This window comes from Sphaeramia orbicularis, chromosome 19 (genome assembly GCF_902148855.1).
Source record: "Sphaeramia orbicularis chromosome 19, fSphaOr1.1, whole genome shotgun sequence".
Taxonomy (NCBI): domain Eukaryota; kingdom Metazoa; phylum Chordata; class Actinopteri; order Kurtiformes; family Apogonidae; genus Sphaeramia; species Sphaeramia orbicularis.
Window position 1 is genome coordinate 6,535,284 of NC_043975.1, and position 23,764 is coordinate 6,559,047.

The following is a 23,764-nucleotide window of genomic DNA, read 5'->3' on the forward strand; positions in this document are numbered from 1 at the left end:
CACACCAGGAAGTGTTTGACAGCTCTGATGAAGGCTGAAGCTACAGCTGAAACTGTCAGCGGGTAAAAACATCTTTCCTCTACTCTACTTGTCTGATCACCAGTAAATCTCAAACAAACATTTGGAACAACTGTTGTGCTTGAAAGGGAGTTGGAAGAAGCCACTGCTTGTCTAGTCCTACCCCGCATTTCCAGTCCTCAGACTGTTTGTGCCTAATCACATAATATACAAAATAAGATTGTGATTATCTCTATACACACACACACACACACACACGCCCCACATACTTATATTCATACAGCCACATACAGGCATACATATAAATACATTTATACTTAATTATGTATACATCTGTACACCAACCCACATTTGCACATCTATGTATATACATACATACTCCCAAACATAATACAATATAACAACCTGACAATCCAAGTAACAATCACACCCTTCCTTGAGCAATGTACAGTGACATGACCATTCCTTTGTTCATTGTTTTGACTTTTCGAATGTTTGGACACCACCTGAGGTCTACCCCCAACCCATTCCAACGCTTAACCCTACGATGTAGGTGTATCTTACCCGGCAACACATGATGGCGAAATATGATTGTACAAATGTTGTAACATACAAATACACCACTGGGAGCAGTAACTAAGACAAATGATAAGAAATAAAAAATAATACTCTATTGGGATTAATTTAATATATCTTCAAAGAACAGATATAAAAATGTGTAAATGTAGGTCAGTGTGTCAGATTCTTTAGGCCAAAAGAGAATGCTTTACTGGCCCTTTTTTCCTTTATTTGTCATCTTTAAGTCCAAATGCATAACTTTACAGTCAATACATTCTTTCAGACTTATCTTTGGTACAAATATGACAAAATGGCCTGAGGAAGTGTTGCTACATGATGCAAAGGTTGTCAAGTTTGCGCTCTTACATCAATATTGACTGTGACTTATTACTCACTGTATATAATGCATATGAGCTGTATTAAAGGGACAGAAAATGCAGGGAAAAAATTTTGCCTCTTTGGATAAATAATAGCCTTGTAAGTAAGACTATCATATATTACAGAGAAAATGTTGGAAGTCTCTTTTCATTTAGTGGCTTGCCGTGATGCAAAGTGACAAGCGTGTCTGCACTTAAATATTTTTGGTGTGTGGAAAAGGTGCACGTCGAATACAGCTTAAAGGAAAGGCGTGCGTTTTTATATCGTATACAAGTGTGCTCTTAGTAATCCTCCAGGGCTTCGACACTAAAGGTAATCTCCTATCTGAGGGCGTGAAGCATTGTGTGCAGGGTTTAATACCTTGTTTTTACAGAGCACCCGTCCTTGTTCCATTTATGCCTTCTCCAAAGTCACACCACAAACACACAAAGCTTGGACATTCACACATGAAATGCACGTGACGGTACACATGCACAGCTGTAGTGGGGCGGGAGTGGGACAAGCAGACTGGAACTATCGAGCCAGACCATGAGCACTCTCCTCAAACTTCCAGCGCAAACAGATTTTGGATGCTACAGTGGTTTCACCCTTTAACACAGAGCAGAGAGGCAGCTGACATATTTGTTCTCTCTCAATGAGCCCATTTGCAAGTGATTTATGTGCCCGTCGCACTCTCTCCTCTTTTATTACCACATTGAAGGTGACACATTGTTGGTGCTCAAAATAAATGTAAAAAAAAAAAAAAAAGAAGAAGAAGAAGTAACAAACTCCCCACTTTTCTGTTGATTAGCTTTTTTTTTCCATCCACGGAGGTGTGAACTGCACGCATACAAATCCTATTCTACACAAAACATTTCAATTTCCAACATAGGGATGAAAAGCATGAAAAATGGATGCCACGTTATTGTCTAAAGTCACCATTTTTACCAGAAATGAACCCACTGGGGACAGAAAATACAAATTTTAGACATGCTTTTACACAAAACTGTTAATATGATAATGACTGTGCAGCCTACAGGAAAGAAAACACTTCCATCAGCAAACACACTCGATGCATATTAATGATTCAGAGTAGACTCCATGCTGAAGACAGAGTATAGTGATAAATGCCTTTGTGTTAACCTGCTGTGGGTATTCCACTATGTTTCACATCTGTAGTGACTGACAGGAGACCACCTGGAGATCGACTCCCGTGTGCACCGACTACAGCTGATTAGAGCACCTTTATTCCTGCCTGGCTGACTCATTTCCTCATCACAGCGGCCACTATCTGGAGTAAAACATTAAAAACTAGCGCTCAGCTTGACTCTGATTTAAATCTCCGTGACCGATTTTGCACAGTTTGAAAACAAGGCAATGTTTGCGGAGCGGTGGCGATAAGTGAGTCCAAACGGACGTGCATCTGAACCAACGTCATCCTGCTGACCTGTAGGCCATTCCGCAAAAAAAACCCACTGCATATCAACAGTAATGAACAACGGACAACCCGCTGAGTAATGCCCTTTAACAGGTGCTACTAAACTACCTCTTTCCTTTTCTGTTTTTTTTTTTTTACATTAAGAAGCATGAAGATGCAACAAAAAATGTTTGTTTGGTCTGATATTAAACCCTCAAAGACCTAGAACTATTTTTGTGCTGATTTCCACATTAATCTTTCTCTACATTTAACCTTTCCAAAGCGATTTGTCACCATTTACTATAATATTATCCTCTGCACATTGCATTTTTCAGTGAAAATCAGGTGTTTTCCTACATTTAATTTACTGACCAAGTAGATATTCATAAAAGTTCTGAGTAAATTCAAAGGTTATGATATCAAAACACAGAAAACTGAAGAAAAAGTGGCTTTATCAGTAACACACAGTACTATGCAAAAGTCTTATTCCACCTTTATCTTTGTTGTTTTTTTTAGAGTTGAATGGAGCATAAATATGTATTTCTCAATCTTTCTTCTTTAGATATAAAAAGAATATACAGGAAATATATCCTCCTGAGACCCAGCAATGCATTTTTGTCCTCTGTAGTGGACAAGAGTTTCACAGCTTTACTTTAAAATAAAAAATTACATAATGTCCACTGAAAAGGACATTATATTAAAAAAATGTATCTGGAAAAAAAGTTGCATCATGCTGTTTCCAATTAAGGCAATTAATTAATGTAAAATGGCAAAAATGTTGACTTACTGGGTGTCAGGAGAATATGCCTTAAAAGACAAAATATAAACAAAATGAGTTGTAAAGGGTAAAGTCACTATTTAGTGTGGCCCCTGACTCCATGACATGAAGCAGCACAAATAGTTAGAAATATCTGGCATGTGTTGAATGAAACCTGGTATAAACCATCAGAAAATTAATGCAATAAATCTCATATTGTTAAAACAAAAGGTCATTATAACTTTACTAAACCAAAAAACCTAATATAGGCCTCAGACTTTTGCACAGTATGTCTTTTACTGGACAGAAAAACAAGCATCTACATCCACTAATTACTGACTTTTAAAAAAAAAAAAAAAAAAAAAACTTATTTCCTTCTGTGGGTGCCATTTGCATACGATTTGTCATTCCTTAAAGATCAAGAGCTATTTTAGTGATGATTCCAAATGAATTTTTCTCTACCTAACCTAATCTAACCTTCCCTAAATGATTCATCACCTTTAATTATAATATCATCTTCTGAATTTTGCATTTTGCTGAGAAAATCTGTTATTTTCCTACATTTAACTTACTGATCATGTAGATGCATAAAAAGTAATTGTATGACAACAGAGAAAACAGATGAAAAAGTGCCTTTTCAGCATAATATATCACTAACTGAACATAAAAACAAGTGTCTCCAGCCACTGTCATTTGTCTAACTACATGATTTTACTGGTGAATCAATGTTGTAGAAGATGACGGTGTTTCCACAGTAACTACGGAGCCTCTGAACATCCAAATGGGTCATATCTGATGACCATGAAAAGATGACAAACTGCATTTTACCTGAATTATTTACATGTATTGATAGGATTAGTGGATCAACAGTTATTAAACATGTTAGATCAGTAGATGCTATTGGACATTCTTCTCGTTGCAATGCACATGCTTCATTCTTTTATTTTCCTCTACTATAACTGTTCATCAGAGGGAAAGAGGCATCCTTGCAAGTGAAAAGCCATGTCATCTTGCTTTAAATTTGCCGCTGCTCTGAGGGATGTAAAATCCCTACTAGCCACATTAAGTCACTACATTTTCATCGTGTTAGTAATGTTGCTTTCATTTTACACTTTGTGACAGTATGTGTGTGTGTGTTTGTGAAATAATTCTCGTTTCTAAATCAAGAGTGAACCCAGCGTTGCCCTATAAGACTGCTGCCTACGGCGAAAAGGCCCTGATCCACGCTGCCGCAGAGGTAGGGCCATGTCAGCAGGACGCCGCAGGCCTGTCTGGCCATAGAGACCTGAGGTACAGGTTCTCATTAACCAGCTGTACATTTACTGAGAGAAATGCTGAATCCTGGTATTTATGTCTGACCCCGACATAACCTGACCGGATATAGAACCATGTATCATGCAAGTTTTTATATCAGTTTTGTTGTCTGAAGATGGAATCTGGAAGATTTCTGGGGAATGCTTAAAGTTGTAATGGGTAAAAATGCATTGTCATTTATCTATGAATTTTTTTTTTGTCACACTTGCAGATTTTTTCAGGATGAATACAAGGAGATGCATCTTCATATGTTGAAAAAAAGGATTCAGACACTTGTTGCTGCTGCTGCCTCCTCCTCTATTTTTGGATGTAGATGTTTTGTTGGTTAAATTATCCTGTGGTCTGGTTGTATGATACTGTCAAAGATTTTTTATTGTCAATTCACTTATTGTACAGGACATGGAGAGAATTGAGATACTGTTTGTTTCTCACCTTCTTAAATGCCATGCATTTAAAAAAAAAAAAAAAAAAAGAAAGAAAAAAAGAGGTAAGATAGAATAAGAATAGGAATAAATAAAGTGCACATTTTAATCTACAGTAGCAGCAGTAGTGCAATACAGTGATGGTCAAGGCTTAAAAACACCATGTGATCATCATTAACTGCTTGTGAATGTATAATGATATATGTATGAATCTTAATAATTGACAATAAGCTTCATAAATGTTTAATAAAGCATAGTAGGTGAGACAGTAGAAATAGGGTTAAACTAGAGGAGATTATACTTAATAATATACTATGTGTGATTCTGATAATCTTGTTTGTTTATGGCTATGTAGTATTCATATATTTGCATTCATATATATATATTTTTCCCTTTATATTATAGTGAGACCTTAGTAAAGTTCCAAAGTGATTATAATCTTGGGATGTTTATGGTGACGTTATTAACACTTACATAGTCTGTTAACCAAAACCATCTTACAGCAATCCATTTGATTTTAATACTTTTGTCAGTTTCTGCAACTTATGCCTGAGTTCTTTTTACTGGTGAGAGTCACAAAGGGTTGAGGTGAAAAAATAGCACATGAATATATGATAATTTAGTTGCAGAGGTGTTTCTTGACGTTGTCATGGAGAAACAGCAGATTCAACCACACCTACATACGTTATGTAACATTAATATTTATAACCTTCCTTATATTGTTAATATCTTTATGTTAGATTGTCTTTTTTATAGTTGAATGTGTAACCTCTGTATTTGCAGCTTCTACACCATGGAAGTTACATATACTGCAGTCCTTTCTTTTGACTTTTATTTCTGCTACAGATAGGCACAGGTGTGTTTTAGCTGCAGCGTTGCTTAACTCTCTTGGGTAACAAGCGGTATCTCCACTGTGGCGTTCTACTGACCTTTTACCGTGGGCTCACAGAGGGCAGGCCTGGGGGAGGCAGGTGCTCTGTGTGATTGCCTATATTACAGCAGAGTGAGCGGAGCTGCCATGTATGTGTGTGTGTTCTCACCATGATGAGTGAAGAGATCGCTGTGGACGATGTCAATCAGACAGTCGAGCTTCTGTTTCACCAGACGACCCAGTGGGACCTTCAGGATGAACTCTGTGAACAGCTTGCTGCAGAGAAACAGGGATGACAATAAAGACAAAGGTCAAACTGATCAGTAATCCTGCCTTGGTTGACTGCTTCAAATCAGGAGCAATGATCCAGGTTGTAATTAAAGTCAGTGCACACCAACACCAAAGGTTTGATAGAGATTTCTCTGACAAGCCTGTATTTCAGTATTGGTGGCTATTCTGTCTATTTGAAGCATTGCAGGATTTTATTTATGTGAGGTTATGTGTGTTTTATTTGTAACAGCCTTGTTCAGTAACTTCAGATCCGAATGCAGGGTTTCCCTTGGCCCCCAGTGAGTTTAGATGCTGCAGGGATTGTGACATCTGGAAAATGTCATGTTATTTGAGTAAAAACAATACATTCATTTTCATATATTTGTAAAGCATTGCGTTATTTTCTGTAAATTTGTGGATTATACAAGGCAAAGGCATTTGGGGATTTACATTCATCTAAAATTATGTAAAAAATTATATACTTTTACAAAATTTTAGATGTTTTTTTCACCACACTCAAGGTCAAGATAACTTTATTTGTACCCATGGGTAGATTTGTTCTGCAGTAAAAGGAGAGGGCATCAGCACTGTACAATGTTAAAACTAGGGTTGTGAAAATTAATGTGTTAACACAGATTAATCCATCATCATGATTAATCTGAGTAAAAATTTTAAGGCAATTAACCCATCTGCAGCACAGATTGACTCTGAATGTCTCCGGCAACACATTTAGGGCAGTTTGTCCAAGTAGAGTTTGTAAAAGACAGCATAAAGAAGCTTGGTTTAATACGCTACCAAATTATTTTTTAAAAATTTCAGACACTCAATTTGTGAGTTTAAGATGTACTAAATCCAAAAAAGCCCATTCAATACTAACTTTGTTCTGAAGAAGTCATTTAGTTCTGATTTATTTAGTGTTTAAATAGTGTGCAGATATCCCCTGCATTATCTTATGTATTAATAAAGAGACTCACAAACAAAAATGCATGTTCATTACAACCCTGCAAAATCACCACCGTGTAGTGGTACTAAGACTTTTGCACAGGCTTTTGTATGTTAGAAATTGCTTTGGATTGATTCATATCGGATTACTGTGTCTATGTAGTTAATATTCAGTGCTAAATAATGATTTTTGTTTGATAATGACAGATGTTTGGGGGAATTATGTTATGGGGACAAAATGGGTCATTTGACTGATACGATAGTCTTATGAAATTTAATTCCCAACATCCATTCTGTTCTCATATGCTGCCATCAGGATTTTTTAGATCACAGGTCGCCCAAATCCTACCAAAAATACACGCTGAATTACAACCAAGACTGGATTACATGATGCAATCTGACATTGGAACCTTTCCTTAACCCACTTTCCATATTTGATCCAATCCAATATCTGAAATTCAGTCAGATTACCATCGAACACGTGGTTTTTATCAGTACCATCCATTCTTATTTCAGCTTTATTAGGCCTTTGTCGTGCTGAAAAAGCTGCGTTTAAAGGCCGTTTTTTATCAAGCTATTAAACTCCTTACACAATTAAAAAATACAAAGCACTTCTTTTCCTGCCTTTACAGGTGAGGTCAACTGACAGGGGGCTGAGGATCATGTCACTGAAAGAAGGTTCACACACCCACACATTCCTGTGAAGTGCACTAATCAGCCTAAATAAATAGAACATGTGTGGGAGTGCAAGGCCTTCAACATGAATAGCTCAAGTAGACTTTAATCTTAATTCTCTGTGAGGGAGCTGCCATCTTAAAGGACAACTTGAACACAATCTTGTTTGTGAATGTTTAGCATTCAATCTAAGACACTGAATAGAGCAGAAGAACCAGTAAACACAAAGGACGGTTTAATTACTAAGGCTCGCAATGCCTTCTAAAGGTTAACCCTTGTAAATGAAAAATATCAGTGACAGAGACCACCCACGACTAAGAAAGGCATTTATTTTAGGACGACGAGAGTCAAGACCAAGACGTACCACCCACAGACTGTATGAGTTTGGGATTTTGTTCATCACTGGTTATATTGGGATAAGATGGTGGAAGTAGTGAAGAGTGAAGGGTGAAGCTAACACCAGTTTAATAAAAACACAGATTAAATCAGTCAACAGTGGCATGTTTAACACCACTAAGGACTTGCAGTTTCTTAATAAATGCTAATACATACAGTGGCATTTGCATAATGTACTAACACACTTATCACCATTAACTGAGCTAATTAGCAAGGTAACAGACAGACCATGTAATCCAATACAAATTAGTGACCAAGTTAGCTAGTGTGGCTAAGTTAAGAGGTACGCTTTGTAATTTAATACTGTACTCTTCTTAACACTTATCACAACTACGACCAGGCTGTCTGTCTTGATTCAATAACCAGAAGCTCTTAACGTCAGTGTCCACAGGTGAGCTAACTGTCAATCAAAGTCCATGGAGAAAAGCTCAATTAGTCAGTTCTCTCACCTGTCAATCACTGTGACCACATCCATTGATTACACATGATTGTAAACTTTAACACTATTTAAATATGTGAATAACATAGAAATTAAGTACAGTTTTCATCAGAGACATTAGCTAAAGACCAAACTGGTCTCTTAGGTTAAAAAATAGACAATGATTTTTATTTTATTTTTTTATCATGCTGGATTTATGCTTCATTTACACGTATGATGTTTGTCAGTTTAAAAATCAAGAAAGTCAAGGTTTCGTTGTAAAACTGCTTAATTATCAGTCTGAAAATATGTAGACTACATAATAAAAAGCCTACATACCCAGATGGTGTCATGAAAAATGATTAGACCACCCTTGTTTTCTTCAATTTCTTGTTCATTTTAATGCCTGGTACAACTAAAGGTACATTTGTTTGGACAAATATAATGATAACAACAAAAATATCTCATAAGAATTTAATTTCAGAGCTGATATCTATCCATTTCCATGGTTTTCTTGTTAATAACCAAAGTCACTTCAGTTCTTACATCAATAGTTATGGCATTGTTTATGTTTATGTTTATGCATTGTACTGACAAAAACAGTGCTTTTAGGCATTCCATGTTTTCTTTTGTCTGTTTTAGTCACATGGTACACACAGGAGTTGGTACTTGATTGCATAACCATTGTTTTTGATGACTTTTGATGGTCTAATCATTTTTTCCGCGACTGTATGTAAAGGATAATTCAAGGTGATAGAGACTACACCCCTTTGCACTGAAAGAGTATATTTACCTCCGCCAAGGAGGTTATGTTTTTGCCAGGGTTTGTTTGTTTGTCTGTCCGTTAGTGTGCAACATAACTCAAAAAGTTATGGACAGATTTTGATGAAATTTTCAGGGTTTGTTGGAAATGGGATAAGGAAGAAATGATTAACTTTTGGGGGTGATCGGGGGGGGGGGGGGGGGGGGGGCCCACAGGGGGGCCACTGATCAGCCTTGGCGGAGGTCTGCGCTCTCCGAGTGCTTCTAGTTTAAAATACTGTTTTCTGCACATTATCCTGCCATTACACAGCTTTTTACCTACCAATAAAACCTATAATTTGACCAAAAATACTCCTATATAAAAATGATGTTGCTGCAGCCCATTCCATTCTACACTTGGCACTGTGCAAACCACAGCAATAATATGCTAGACAGAAATACTAGACTGTAGAATGCAATGCCCAATCAGAATCAATAATTAAACAAATCCATGTAATAATGATCAAACACAGGAGGCTCTCTGTAGCTGTTTACCTGAATATACCCCCAGCACAACTTGTTGTTCTGCAATTACAACAGTAAATCCATCATCTGCTCATAGGTGACAGTCACCTGAGAGCATTATTTGGTTTGTCTGCTTCATATTTTCACCTCCAAATGGTTCCTTCATTGTTTTTTTTCCCTTGTATGTGTAACTTTCCTCTTTGTTAGTGGTAAAGTTCTTGTCTTAGTTTCCTCTTGCTTATTTTTTTCACATTACATATGTAAATTTACTGGCAATTTTGGTTTAAAATATCTTCTAGAGAAACTATTTATTAGCATCATTACTACTCTGAGGCTGTTTTACTGGATGAAGGCTTCTGTTTGATCACTCTGATTATACTACCCCAATTTGAGGTCATTTTCCAACATCAGTCATTTTCTGCTTGGTTCATATTTGCAGCCATATTTATTAGAGCAAGATCAAACTAGGAGCATTCAACAGTTCTGTCCCTTAAAGACAAATCCACATTCATGCACACACATAAAGCTGATGGTTTGCTCCTCATTTTTATTATGCAGCCAGACTGAGGCTCAAGGAGGAGAGAACAGGTTTTGGCAGGGGATGAAACACCCCCGCCCCAACCCCCAAGGCTTCAATTTAGTCGCCTCCTGCTCGGTCGTTCAGCCCGGTTTGTGCTAACAACAAGAACAGCTGATGCCACCTTTGCTTGGGCAGAAAGACGAGTCTGGTCTGTGATTTATGACCACATGAGTGACTCATAAGGGCTGCAGCTTTCAGAATTAAGCCTGAAATTCAGGAGTTTGAAACAGACTGTTTTCCTTTAGACAGCAATAATGGCAGAGCATCTTTCTGGAAAGTTATATTTTTTAGCTGTGCCGTTACTGGAGTGAAATGTCACCTACAGGCCACATAACTGCCATGAAAACCTGCCAAAGAAGGACAAGTCTCTACACGTCTCTTTAAACATATAAATGTGTCAGGTTTTGCATTTTGCTGTCCTCCTCCATACAAATGGAGAGAATGGATACACACTATAGAGAGTCAAAAAGAATCTTTTTCTGTGAAATGAGTGTAAAAAGAAAACTACGAAATAATATTGTGAATCAAGTTCCTCATTAGAAAAGCAATCTAAATGTACATAACTTTGTCTTAATGAGACATTTCAACTGATACTGAGCTTGATTTAACAAGTAAACGTCTAAAATAAGCCCATCCGAAGCATGGCTTGATAGTTTTTTTTGTATAATTGGGCAGAAATTCCACCATCACCTTTCAGTAATATGAATTTAAGTGGTTAAAAGATTTCTACCCCTTTGTCAGGAAGAAAATCTACACCATGACAGGAGGTTCTGGCAACTCATGTATTTTTCGTACATGTAGAGCAGTAATTCTTAACTGGTGGGTCACGACCTACAAGTGGTTCACAAACCCATTTTCAATTTATGTCTAGGCAAAAAATAATGTTAAGAAACAAATCCTATGCTTTATTTTTATGGAACTGAGCACTGCCCATTCACACTCCTCAACAGTAGGTGGTGGTAATATGCTGTAATGCTAATTAACATACATTTCACAGCATAAAAGATGAAAGAAGACCCAAAAGTTTCTATTCATATCATGACGAAACTTTGATATGATGACTCCATCAGATATGGTTTTACCTACAATGAGGACAAAAACCTCAGTGTGTTTAATTCTTGAATAAGTGACTGAATGCACTCTCATTTTTAACTGAGTGCACATTTTAGTTTTGGTTAAAATGTACCTGATTTAGTGTTAAAAGGAATATTTCCATATTTAGCATCAACACCTGCTGGTCAGTTTGGTTGATCATTAAACTGTGATATTCTGTATTATCTCAGGTTCAAAGCACACCATCTTTTTATTAAATAAAGTTGCAAGTTTAAATGTTACCAATTTGGGTCATGGCCTGTCATTGACGGGTGATAGTGGGTCCTAAAGCCAGACCAGCTAAGAACCACTGGTCTAGAGGACAGATTTAAGAGAAAAAAAAAAAACTTCTTGTAAAATATCGTTGATAGATATCCTTGTCATGCCTCTTTTAGCCACGGTTGTGTAGGCAGTGAAAATGTTTTTGATTGATGGATTTATCCTTTTTTTTTTTAATCTATTTTATGAACTTATTCTTATGTTGTTTTATTCCATCCATTTTATGTACAGCACTTGGTGATTTTTTTTCTGTGAAAAGCACTTTATAAATAAACTTTACTTACTTACTAATGTTTTTTGTTATGCTTCAATTGAACGAAATTGTCATAAATTCTGATAAAGTCAAAGTTTTAGATAAAATGAGAATAAAACTATGAAGGACCATGAGTGAAAACAGTGTCAGAAGCAGTGTGAGTTGAAGAGGAAAATAGCTGGTTCATGGGAGGAAAAGGCTGAAAGACCAGAGCCAAACCCTCTTCAAAGTCGCTGTGACAGTGGTGGAGTGCAGGCCAGAGGCAAGGATTGGCGGTCTTGTGTGGCCCAGAATCTGTTCTGGAAATGGCTCTGGCCCAAGTGCTGGATATGTGCGAATGGAAGTGGCTTCTCACTGAGTGTTTGCAGATGAACAGGCAAAACACATTTCAGGGTTGGAAAAATACCTCCATGTGGCAGTGCCACTTGTACCATACTTCCAGTCCCAAAAGTGTCACACATGTTTGATGATAAATTTTAGCAGAGGAAGACGAGGCTGCATCAGCATCTTGTATTTTCTGATTACTTCATAAAATATTACCGTATACTAAACCGTGTCATACATCAAATTCAACGCCTTCCCTGTGTGAATCTGCACTTTTGATCTTCGTAAGATTAAATTTTCTAATACTGTGTTGTATCGTTTGATGTTATCAGAGGTGGGTCCATGGAGGCAGTTCTCTCTTCTTAAAAGCTGAAGGAAAATCTCATTATTATACACATTAACATACATGTAAGGCTTTGATTATATCTGTTCTTAATTATTTAGGATTATTTGACGATGCAAAGTTGGACAAATAACTTTATAATCTTAACATTTCCAATTACATTCTCTTCTCTCTTCTGTTTTGTACTCTCCTGCAATTTAATTGGAAAAAATGTCAGGTCATCAAGAAAATACAGGTTTAATCTTCACTGGAAAGAAGAAAACTGATTTTATATCCTAATTTGTACATGTGAGGGTACAGCATGAGTATTTCACAATCAAACAAAGGTGACGGCTGTCTTTTCCAGTGATTTTAGACAATGAAATGTGTGTTTTTACCGATTAATTTGCAGCTAAAAAGTATTTCACTGAATATATTAGAAAAGCTTTCTGCACATATTTGTAAGTATAATGCTTGGTAAATGAGGCCATTCTATTTTGTTTTTCCGTGATGTGTCCCTTTAGCATAACAGATTAAAGACACTGAAATGGGACAGAAAATCAAGGGTGCACCCATGAGGCATGTGTCACAAATGCAATTTCCCCACAGAACTCAAGAACACTTTGGAAATCTGTGGATGTGAAGACTGGTTTAAAGGTTGCAAAGGTCAGTTGTTGCTTTCAAGAAGCTTTTACCATGAAGATAATATTCTAATGATGTTCATCAAGATTTCTATTCTACTTTGCTCAGAAACTGAGTCTTTTAACTTGATAAAAACCATCAAAAAATGCTACATGTTACTGCTGAGGGCTGCAAAATCACACTTATAATTGCAACATAAGCCTGTGTAGTTGTAGATTTGCAAAATGCTGCAATTTAAAGGTCCAGATAAGAAGGATTTAGAGTGATGTAATTGCAGAAATGGTTCAAAATATACATAACCTCCATTTCCATCATATTTAGTGACACTCAGTGCAAAGAGATGCATGTAAACATACAAAATGAAAGTCAAATGAAGGTTTTTGCGTTTTTATGAAAATACAGACATGTTAATTGCCTTGACAGATGATGGCAAAGCACCAAGACTGATGGACAACAGACATAGAAAATGGCACCACTTCACCAAATAACTGATGAATCAGAGAGGTAAGTGGAAAAATTACAGAAAGCCATTTACACCTGGTATTAAAATGTGATGTGTGTGAGGTGAAATACTAACCAGACAAGGAAAAAATGCATGTCAAAGCAAAATGTAAAAGCATGGATTTTGATTGGATCTGCCTAACAATATCAGGGGGTAGACTGGGTCACATTTCTTTGGGTCAGTCTAAAATAATCTGTGGCCATACTGAGGCCCTGTCAATACGAAAAAGGTTTCAGTCGTATCATCAAAAGTTTTGATTCAGATAGGCCTTTTGTCCACATGAAACCAGCATTTTCAGTCATTGAAACTGCAACTTTTTGAAACCGGGTCCCAGAGTGGATACTTTTGAAAACGCCGATTTTGAATATTCTTCTGTACAACCAAACTGCAACTTTTCTAAAACGATGATGTCATTCATTTCATACAAGGAAAATCATCAGCATCGCATTAGAGTTATTATACATATGTATAATATATAATAGTCCAGGACAACCGTCTTGCCCACTCAAATGAAAGTTTGCAAAGCTTCAGGAGGTAGGGTAAAGACAGGGCAGGGGGGGGACTGCACCACCCCGTAACCCCATAGTATTATAAGTAGGACGGAAACTGATGCATGAACGCAGTTACCGCACGCAGTGCGTGCACACGCACACACCCACTACCACCATTACGCACCGCCACACCAACAGATCAATTCCACAGGAAACACTGAAATGAGATTAATTCATACATAATGGGGAGGTGAGTACTTTCTTTGCAGAGCCACTCAGTCAATCTATCAGATGCTTAAAGTTGCAGGTGCCGAAATCAGGGAGAAAACAGAGCTAAATATTTGAATACACAACGTCCTTCTGCAGCTCTCTCCTCTCTGTCCAAATTAAAAGACTAAACAGTACTATATAGAGATCAGCTTGAGGTTGTGTCATTCTGTGTTGGATAACTGAAGCTGCTTTTCCAAGATTAAATGCTGTCAGTCACATATTTAAACCCCTTTCCTGTCTGAAGCTGCCTTATTATAAGCCTCAAGGTTATATTAAGAGAAGCAAGAGCTTTCACATATTCCAGTCTGGTTTAGTATTGTTCCTTTTCTGGCAGGAGGTCTATAAAATTTTGCGGAAAGTATTCCAGACAAACATTTATTTTGAGTTTGTGTCATTATACTTAGAAGTTCTACCATCAAAAAATGTCTCCTCTAATAACACATATTTATTTCCGATTTTAAGTGCTGCTTGTAGGAGAGCCATAACAAGAAAGTGGTTAAAACTAGAAAAACTTACAGTGGAGGAGTGGATTGACATCATTTATGACATTTTTTAAGATGGAAAGTATTCCTTTTGCAGTAAGACTACAACAAGGTCTGTTTCTGAAAAGACGGGAAAGATGGATTAAGTATGTCACACCAGTTCGACCATCATTTATCTAAGGTCATGTCTTGCATCCATTTCACCCTCATTTTCCTTTTCAACTCTTCTGTATTGATTTTTTTTTTTCTTTTAATTAATTTTTTATATCACAAACATGCACCCCAGCATTCATGTTCTAGGGATTTTAGTTCTTAATTTTGTATTGTATAAATTATATCTTTTGTATTGCTGAAGGAGGACCAATCAACCAATCATCCTTATCTGTATCGTCTGTGGAGTTACGGTGATTTTCAGATGAATGGATGAGAATGGTGACTTATGTGAATAAATATGTGAACCATGGAAAATCGTAATAAAAAGAGAACTTAAAAAAAAAAAAAAAAAAAAAAAAAAAAAGGAAAGCAGGAGCTTGCACCTCAGAAGCTAGAAAACACACTATTTGATTGACAACGCAGCTACCTTTCTGTTACATGATGACAGTGACTTAGAATGGCGTGTAATCATGCTAATGCTAATGTTATAATGGACTTTTATTATTACAGGATTATGCACTAAAAATATCTTATGAAGATTTGCCACTACTTTAAATTACTCTTTTGTAGGCTTGTTCTGCAGGATAGTAAAGGTTAAAGGTTAACCCATTTTATTATCCTCATAGGGAAATCTGGTCTGTGCATTTTACCCATACTAATACAAATAGTACCTAGCATTAGCATTTGCTATTAGTATAAGCATTAGCATATAGCTGCCACTGAAGGTACATAGGACCAACTCCATCCAGATCTTCATCAGTCCCACGGTGAAGGACACTGACAGGAGAAATAACTTATATGTGCTTCGTTTTAAAGCTATACTGTACGATCTGGGATTTTTACACTTTTCTTTTGTAATCTTAAAATGCTCCTAATAAGCATGAGGCAAACTAAAATGTAAAAGAAATCCACCAGGTTTTGAAACTCAAAAATGTTTAATTCTTATATATTTCTGATAACGCAGCATCCAGATGCTATCAGTTACTGTAGTTCCGTAATGTTATGTTATTTGTGCAATGAAGATTAGCGTTAGCCTTAACTTTACCGTTAGTGTAAACAAACCAAGCGTGTAGCATTAGCTTTAGCTGTAGCGTTATGGACGGTGTTATTGGTGTTACCATTAGCGCTTGCGGCAGCCTCAGTGTTTATTGTGAAGTTGTCATTAACCCTGTTCTCAAATGTAACTCCGGGGTTGTGTTTGACTGTGTTGGTCGAACAGTAACCAGAGCTAGTTCAGCACATTACTAGAAGACTTCCCCAGCTAATAGATAAGCGTCAGATGTCAGGCATGGGGAAGCAGGCGGGACTTTCATGACGTTCATGCTCAAATTTTTTTTAAAATCTGTGCCACATGCCAGATTGGTAAGTACAGCTTTAATGGCGGTGGAAACTGGACGAGGTGGAAGTGCTAACCACCATGCCATGGCCCCACCCTGTGAAACATTCTCTGAAAAATCAAAATGCATTAGAAAATACCAGATGTAATGATGATTTTTTATTCTCCGGATAACATGACGTTAGCCTCATCAGTTAGCCAAATTGTGATATCTACATAACTTTATTCTCCTAACATTGTTGCTTCATTTTTGCATAATTTTCAATGACCTGAAAAAAATATGACATAGGCAATAACGCTACGAGGCTAACGATGTCCACATTCTTCACACCAGGTGATGGACAGACCAACATGCTGACTGCTATATCCCACCGCATTATATACTGGGGGATACGAAGTAAGTATGTGATCATTAAGAAGCAAAACCGTATTAAAATTATAGGGATAAATCTATGGATGACCGTCATGGCAGACAATGTTAACTGAAGTGGGCACTTGAGAGGAGCAGCCGGTGGGTTTCCACGGCAACCTGAGCATATTTAACCAAAGCTATGTGAGCACAGGTAGTGAATGATGAGTTGTTGAATAAAAACAGCCTCGGAAGAGAGCGAGGAAGGAGTAAATTCCTCTGAACAGCGACACATTATCCCCATCAGCTTTGTTTAGGACAGTTTTACTTTGGAGTAATACCTTGAAAACAAAAGCAATCAAGATTTCTCTTCTAATTTGGTCCAAAAAGATCGTTTAAGGCCAATTTGAGCATTTTCTGTATGTCGGTTTTAACGAGCTGCTGTGATGCTCCCCTGAAAGTGGGAGAAAGAATCCTTCAAATGCAAATTACATGCACGTCTTATGGAAAACAAAAGGACAGAAATAATTTAGTCTCTGCTCTTTCTTTATACATGTTTCCTCAGGTGCTGTAATAAAAACAGTGAATATTTCTGAACTTACCTCAGCTCCTTGGGATCAAACACCAGCTTGACATCATTGACAATGGTGGGAATGTACTTCAGTGCAGCGCCCTTCATGTGAAAACAAAAGGAACAAGAACTAAATTAGTAAAGCTGCTATTTGAGAATTCTTATATTTATGGTTGTTTCAATTTACAACTCAAACGTCAGCAAAAAGGCAAATCGAAGCATTTTTTTTAAGGGATCAATCTGCATTTTAATTGAAGCTGTTTTATATGAGATGAATGAGCAGAACAGCCAAAATCTCTGCAGTGTAGAAATACTTCACAAAGGAAAACAAAAGCAGGTCAAAACTTGTTATGCAGGGATTTCACAAGGAGTTTGTAACAGAGCGGCAGCACATAAAACAGTCCACACATTTCATCCAGGTGACATTGAAATAAGTGAAAGGCATTAACTGTGATGGTTCAAGTTAAGAAATTACACCACTTGAAATTTTTTCAGTCATCTTGAGAGTTCCACTTTTTTTTTTCTTTTTATTCAAAACAGTCTCAATACATATTACACAAGACAACACTGATACAAAGTACACTGTTCTCTTTTTTATTTTTATTTTTTTTTGGGGGGGGTGTCAATATTGCTCATAGAAAGAAAGAAAAAGAGAAAAAAAAGATAATTTCTGATTCTTTGTTGCATGAATATTGTCATATAAATATAGACTTTCCAGTGCAATACATAATAGAGGAGTAATTTATGAAAATCAATGCTTTTCATAGTCATCCTACTTTTGCAGAACAATAACATGAATAGTACTAAAGATTATATATGTAAACAAACATATTTACATTTACTTACACGCACACACATTTAACTACATGCATAAATGATTGTGAACGTGTTCATGAAGCAGAGAGTTCCACTTTTACTTCTACAGTTCTGCACCAAGTGGAACTGATAAAAGCAATTCACAGATAATTCAAGACATATTTAGTTTGTTAAGTCTTATTTGTTAAATAACAAATGCAAACCAATACTGTAAAAAGTGAAACTGTCACAAGAGCCATTTAAAATCAGAGTTAATTTGTTCTTTCTGTTTTACAATAAATAAATGGATAAATAACAATTTGCATGCAATTATTTTCTACTGCACTTCAGAGCAATTCAGTTCTCCAGGAGAGAATTTGATTTAAACCACTTTATTGTTCTGATTCCTTGGCCAATTAATTAGCACTGATACTATGTTACACAAACTTACAAATGGAACCTATATTAATATTAAAATAGTAATAATTAATTGTCTAATCTGGACAAACTTTGGGTTAAAAGACACTGTTCTGTAGAATGAAAAACAAAAAATTGCAATAAAAATAATGGATTAAATATATAAATACCCTATTTGGGCAACAAAAAAGTCCCACTCAGATAATTCCTATATTTCCCCTATATTTTGACTGTGAAAAGCATTCACCATGATATCATTTGAATAAGCTTACGCGATATCACATTTATTTTTGTCATTTTTCGGACACTTAGCATTAAATCCAGGTGGTGACTTTTTTTTTTTTTTTTGTAGCTGTGCGTGATTTTATATCAGCCATTAATATCCACAATCAATCAGTCTCTCAGTGTTACTGTGACTGATACAATTTCACTACATTACATAAGAAAATACAAGTGTCAGGACGAGGCACAGACAGGAATTCAGTACTAAATGGTTTACATCAGGAGCAAAAAATACATTGTTTGGGACATCCCTAACATTCAGTCTACCTGCAGGTGAGATATCCTAACAGCAGCTACACTTGCCCATCGATATTAATAAAGCCATCAAGTGTGCGCACCCAGTAGCAGATTACAGATCCATCCATTCATAATGGGAATGATTAACCAAGCTGACACTTCTCTCCAGAAATTACTTCACCTAAACGCCGGCCAAGGTGGGCTGGGGTGTTTATACAGCATCTGTGCATATTAGCCCCAGTGCCAGTCTGCCTCATAGAGGATGATTATCTGTACAGATGTAGCACTGGACATCACCTGCTCCAGTGTTTGTAGCGGTTCAAGCTTTATCTCTGAAAATGTTCGACAGCTAATTACAGTGCAAATGTTTGACCAAGGCTCGTAGGAGGGAAAATGTTGAACTCTTGAGTTACATGAAGGTAACAAGTTGAATACAGCACTTTTGTTGAACCGTGTTTAATTTAGATCCACAGCAACCAGGATATACTGATGGTGTTTTATATGTATGTTCTTTGTTTAGTGATTTATGTATGGTTTTAGAACTGACTTTTTTTGTGTTTTGCGCAAATTTTTAGTGTTGTGTATGATGTAAGATTTAATTTATGGCTGTGATTTCTATTTTGTGTAACTTCTGTCTTGACCAGGACACTCTTGAAAAGGAGAACTTTAATGTCAGTGTGCTTTTTCGCAGTTGAATAAAGGTTAAATAAAAAATTAAAAAAAAAAAAAAAAAAAACTGTACCCACGACCTCCAGGTAAATCCTTATGCCCAATCCACACTAACACAGATATTTTCTAAAAACAGATATTTTCTTCCTCCATTTCTTAAAAACTTATCCAAGTGACACAACTCCAAACTGGTCCAAACACTTAGATAAGCCATAGTTTGTGTTGGACTGCAAACTCTGGACAATACTGGACATAGAAGATCTGTAGGCTATATAAACTTAAGATACTTTAAGAGCTGTGGTAGTGTATTCTTTATATGATATGGATTTGTCCAAAACGCTGGTCAGGTCCAGTCCATCTCCCCAAAGCGATGTGTGCTGACTTTAATCTACTGCAGGGTATACACTGATTTATACACCTGAGTTTGAGGTTTCAGGTGCAACTTCGTAACACAAATCAGGAATAGACATGAGTGTAATGCCATCCATCTAACAGAAGAGGTGTTTTTTTTGTTTTTGTTTTTTTATCTCCATTTTGTGACCTAACACTCCACCTAACACGTGGACAGGAGGCCTAAATGTAGACTAAAATAAACTGTTTTACAAAATAACTGCATTAGTGTGGATGGGGTATCATTTATTGAATGAAGCATAAAAGTTCTACCAATAGGTCAAATTGTATTTGGCTACATTACTTAAGTCTACACATTACAAGACCATAATAGACCTTAAAAACTAGACAAATATGAGATGGCATGATTTATACACCTGGATTTGATGTTTCAGGTGCAGGTTCATAACACAAAGCAATAACAGACATGAGCAAAACTGATAAAGAATCTCTACATTTTATAAAATCTACAATTTGGAAAGAGTTGGTGAAAATCTCTTTTTGTGACCTAAATCATTTACACCCCAAATGTAAATAAAAATGCCTGTTTTTTTTGGTTTTTTTTTTCCAAAATATGTGCATTAGTGTGGATGGGGTACATGTTCAGGTTTGAAGCACAAAAGTTCTACCAATGGGTCAAATTGTGTTTGGCTACATTACTTAAGCCCACTCATTACAAGACCATAATACACCTTAAAAACTAGACAAATATGAGAGGATATGATTTATACATCTTGATTTGATCTTTCAGGTGCAGGTTCATAACACAAAGCAATAACAGACATGAGCAAAACTGATAAACAATCTCTAAATTTTATCAAATCTACACTTCGGAAAGAGTTTATGAAAATCTCCTCCTGTTTTCCTGTTGTTTTTTTGCAAAATATCTTCATTAGTGTGGATGGGGCATTAGTCTACTCTGGTTCTATTAGGGGTATTTTCTGCACTAATAAGCTCAGCTCCACACCTTCACTTGTCATTGCAGGCAGAAAAACTGAAAGCTGAATTTCAAAGGAGCCATTGGGCTGTCGAGTGTCTACTATCTTGTGTGAGCTGTCCTCAACATACTGATAAAAAGCTGACTGAATCTGTTTAGGACTTGAACAAGCTGTTTGCAAAAGATTGTCTTTAGTCAATAACAACTAAACTCCCACCTGTTGTGAAGAGACGTGTTGTGTTAAGAGTCACTCCATGTCTCCGTGTTATGTGTGTTACCCTCCTACTGTTCCTGTTAGAGCCTCACACTGATCGGACATGTAGGCTTGTGTGTGTGTGTGCGGGGGTTGTAACAGATTTTTGGCTTGTGCGTAGGTTTGTCCAGATGTTCATCGAGATTCAGGCACGAGGTGTGACTGGGGCTTCTCTCTAGCTTCCAGCGCAAGGGCAGCTTTAGGAATAACGCAGGATTCCTCGCCTTCGCAGCCCGTTCCTCAAGATCAATTTTTAATTTACTGACAGTAAAGCTAATATCTCACCCAATTACACAGCAACTGACTCCTAATTGACTCCTGAGCTCCTTCAGCGTGCACAGGGATCTAGGTGTTCCAAGGTGCATGCACCCTGTGATTATGTTATCTCTGAAGCCATAGGTGTGTGCACATGAGCAGGTGGGTGCAAGTGTATGTGAGTCTCAACACAAGGTTATAGAAAAAAGAAAAATACGTGCTTTGAAGAACATGTTTGCTTAAAATCTGAAGGTCACTTTGCGGTCGAGGACAATGGAATGGAAAAAAAAAAAAAAGAGGGTTTAAAGGCAGGAGGAGGGAGGCACTGAGATAAATACCTTAAGGAGCAGCTAAAGAGCAGAAGGCCAGAGGAGCCCCAGACCACAGGACAGCCAAGGTGAAATGAAGAGAGAAAAAACACACAAATACAAACAAGTAAAGACAGACAGGAAACCAACACAGACACAAATACAGAGTGTGGACACAAGAGAGCTGCACATAAAAGCCTATGCATGCAACCTGCCTGATACAAAAAACACAAATATGTATATAGTCTGTATAGTTATTATTATTATTATTATATGTTGTTTTTTGCAATATCTTTATGCATTCTTACATTTTATTCTGTTGCTACCTCGACCATTGATTTCCCCCACTGTGGAATTAATAAAGTGAAATCTAATCTAATTTCTCTAATTCATATGATGACACTGATTTTCATGTAAACAGGCATAAAATAGTCTCTTGTTTATTCTGCTTCCCTGTCATCTCCATTTCCCTGTCAAACTACAGGGACATAACAGTAGATGTCAATAAAAAACAATGCTGGGTGTTCCTTCCCGTTTTGGTTTTATTCTTCTACTAATGTGTTCCCAAATGTGTCCTAAGAGATAGTTTTTCCTGTATCAGATGCTGCTGTTCCACTGCTGGTATCAGTTCGACTCGCCTCATCTCGGCACTGCTTTTTTGGTGTTTTCCAGGTACCACCAGATACTATTTATAGTCTCAACTTTTCCAGAGGTTCCAAGTGAGCCAAAGTGATACTTAATGTCGACTAAAATCATGCAAAATACAGACAGGACAACCTAGAAGTGATGCTGCATCAATATGTGTGTGTGTCATCATGATGTGATGCGGGAAATATGTGAAAACGTAAAAGCACATTTTCAAGTCGTCTAACTTGATAAATTGACCGCAGATTTCAAGTCCAAGCAAGTATATTCTCATCATAATATTTAAGGATATACCAGTAAAAATGTAGAGAAAAAGTAATGTGAAAATTACTACATGGTTCTACATCTTAAACGGTTAACAGTGTTAGTTACAATTTCTTAAATTAAAAGTTATTAAGGGTGCACTGATTGCAAAATTCTGGTCTGATACTAACAATTTCATCCTCCTCCAGTGTTGTGTTGTCATTATTTGCCGCCACATTCAAGACACCACCACACTTCAAGTGGAGTATTATACCAGCAATGGAAATGTGCCATGCTGGCAGCCAAACTGAGCCGAGCCAAGTTGTGGTGAGTGGAGCCAATACCAGTGGTGGAAAAGCAGTGGTGCCATGCCTTCAGCTGGATCAAACCTTTTCCCAGCAGTTTATTTTAGAAGTGGTAACAATTACCTGATTAATGGTAATGACATTAATAAAGTTAAAACAGTGCAGTAATTGTTTTCCTGTTACTTCAAACAAACAGTTCTTTCAAGTGAGAAAAATCAGCGAATACATTATAAAGTCACTGTGATTACACATTCGCTTATTATCTCTCTGTATACAGTTTACACAAACAGGAAGGCTTGAAGGAAAAAAAGGGATTAATATGGAAAACCCCTTGGCACTATTTAAGAAATTAATTAAAAACCTCTTTCTACACCACTAAAGTAATATTGTACAGTCCGATCACATGCTGCAACTACATTTACAAGTGAATAGTTGGAATCTACTGCTTTCTATGAAGCGTTGGAGGGGGCACAAAGTTCATATGTGACCACCCCTTAATTGGGCGTCAATGATGGGTTACCTACCCAACTGACATCCTCTGAATAAATGGTTGTAGATACTCCTTTGTGCGCCAAAAAATTACATTAAAGTATGATTCAACTCATCTTCATCTAACCCCAAGGGGCATAATGATTTCTACATGAACAATTTTGTAAAGGTCACAGAGATATATTTTTGCTGTGCCCCATGACACCTAAATT

At 36.9% G+C, this 23,764-nt stretch overlaps 1 protein-coding gene across 3 annotated transcripts in view; it reads right to left on the reverse strand.

Moving 5' to 3' along the window:
• The window catches only part of dock1 (dedicator of cytokinesis 1), a 506,089-nt gene that overhangs the window by 279,350 nt on the left and 202,975 nt on the right, over positions 1-23,764 (reverse strand). For 2 of the 3 annotated variants that reach the window (XM_030163232.1, XM_030163231.1), the window contains exons 24-25: positions 17,359-17,429; positions 5,884-5,990 (exon numbers count right to left, since the gene is read on the reverse strand). In XM_030163232.1, coding sequence (XP_030019092.1) covers positions 5,884-5,990; positions 17,359-17,429 — 178 coding nt within the window. Of the gene's footprint in view, positions 1-5,883; positions 5,991-17,358; positions 17,430-21,900; positions 21,913-23,764 lie in introns of all 3 variants that reach the window. The other variant, XM_030163230.1, reaches the window with a different exon arrangement.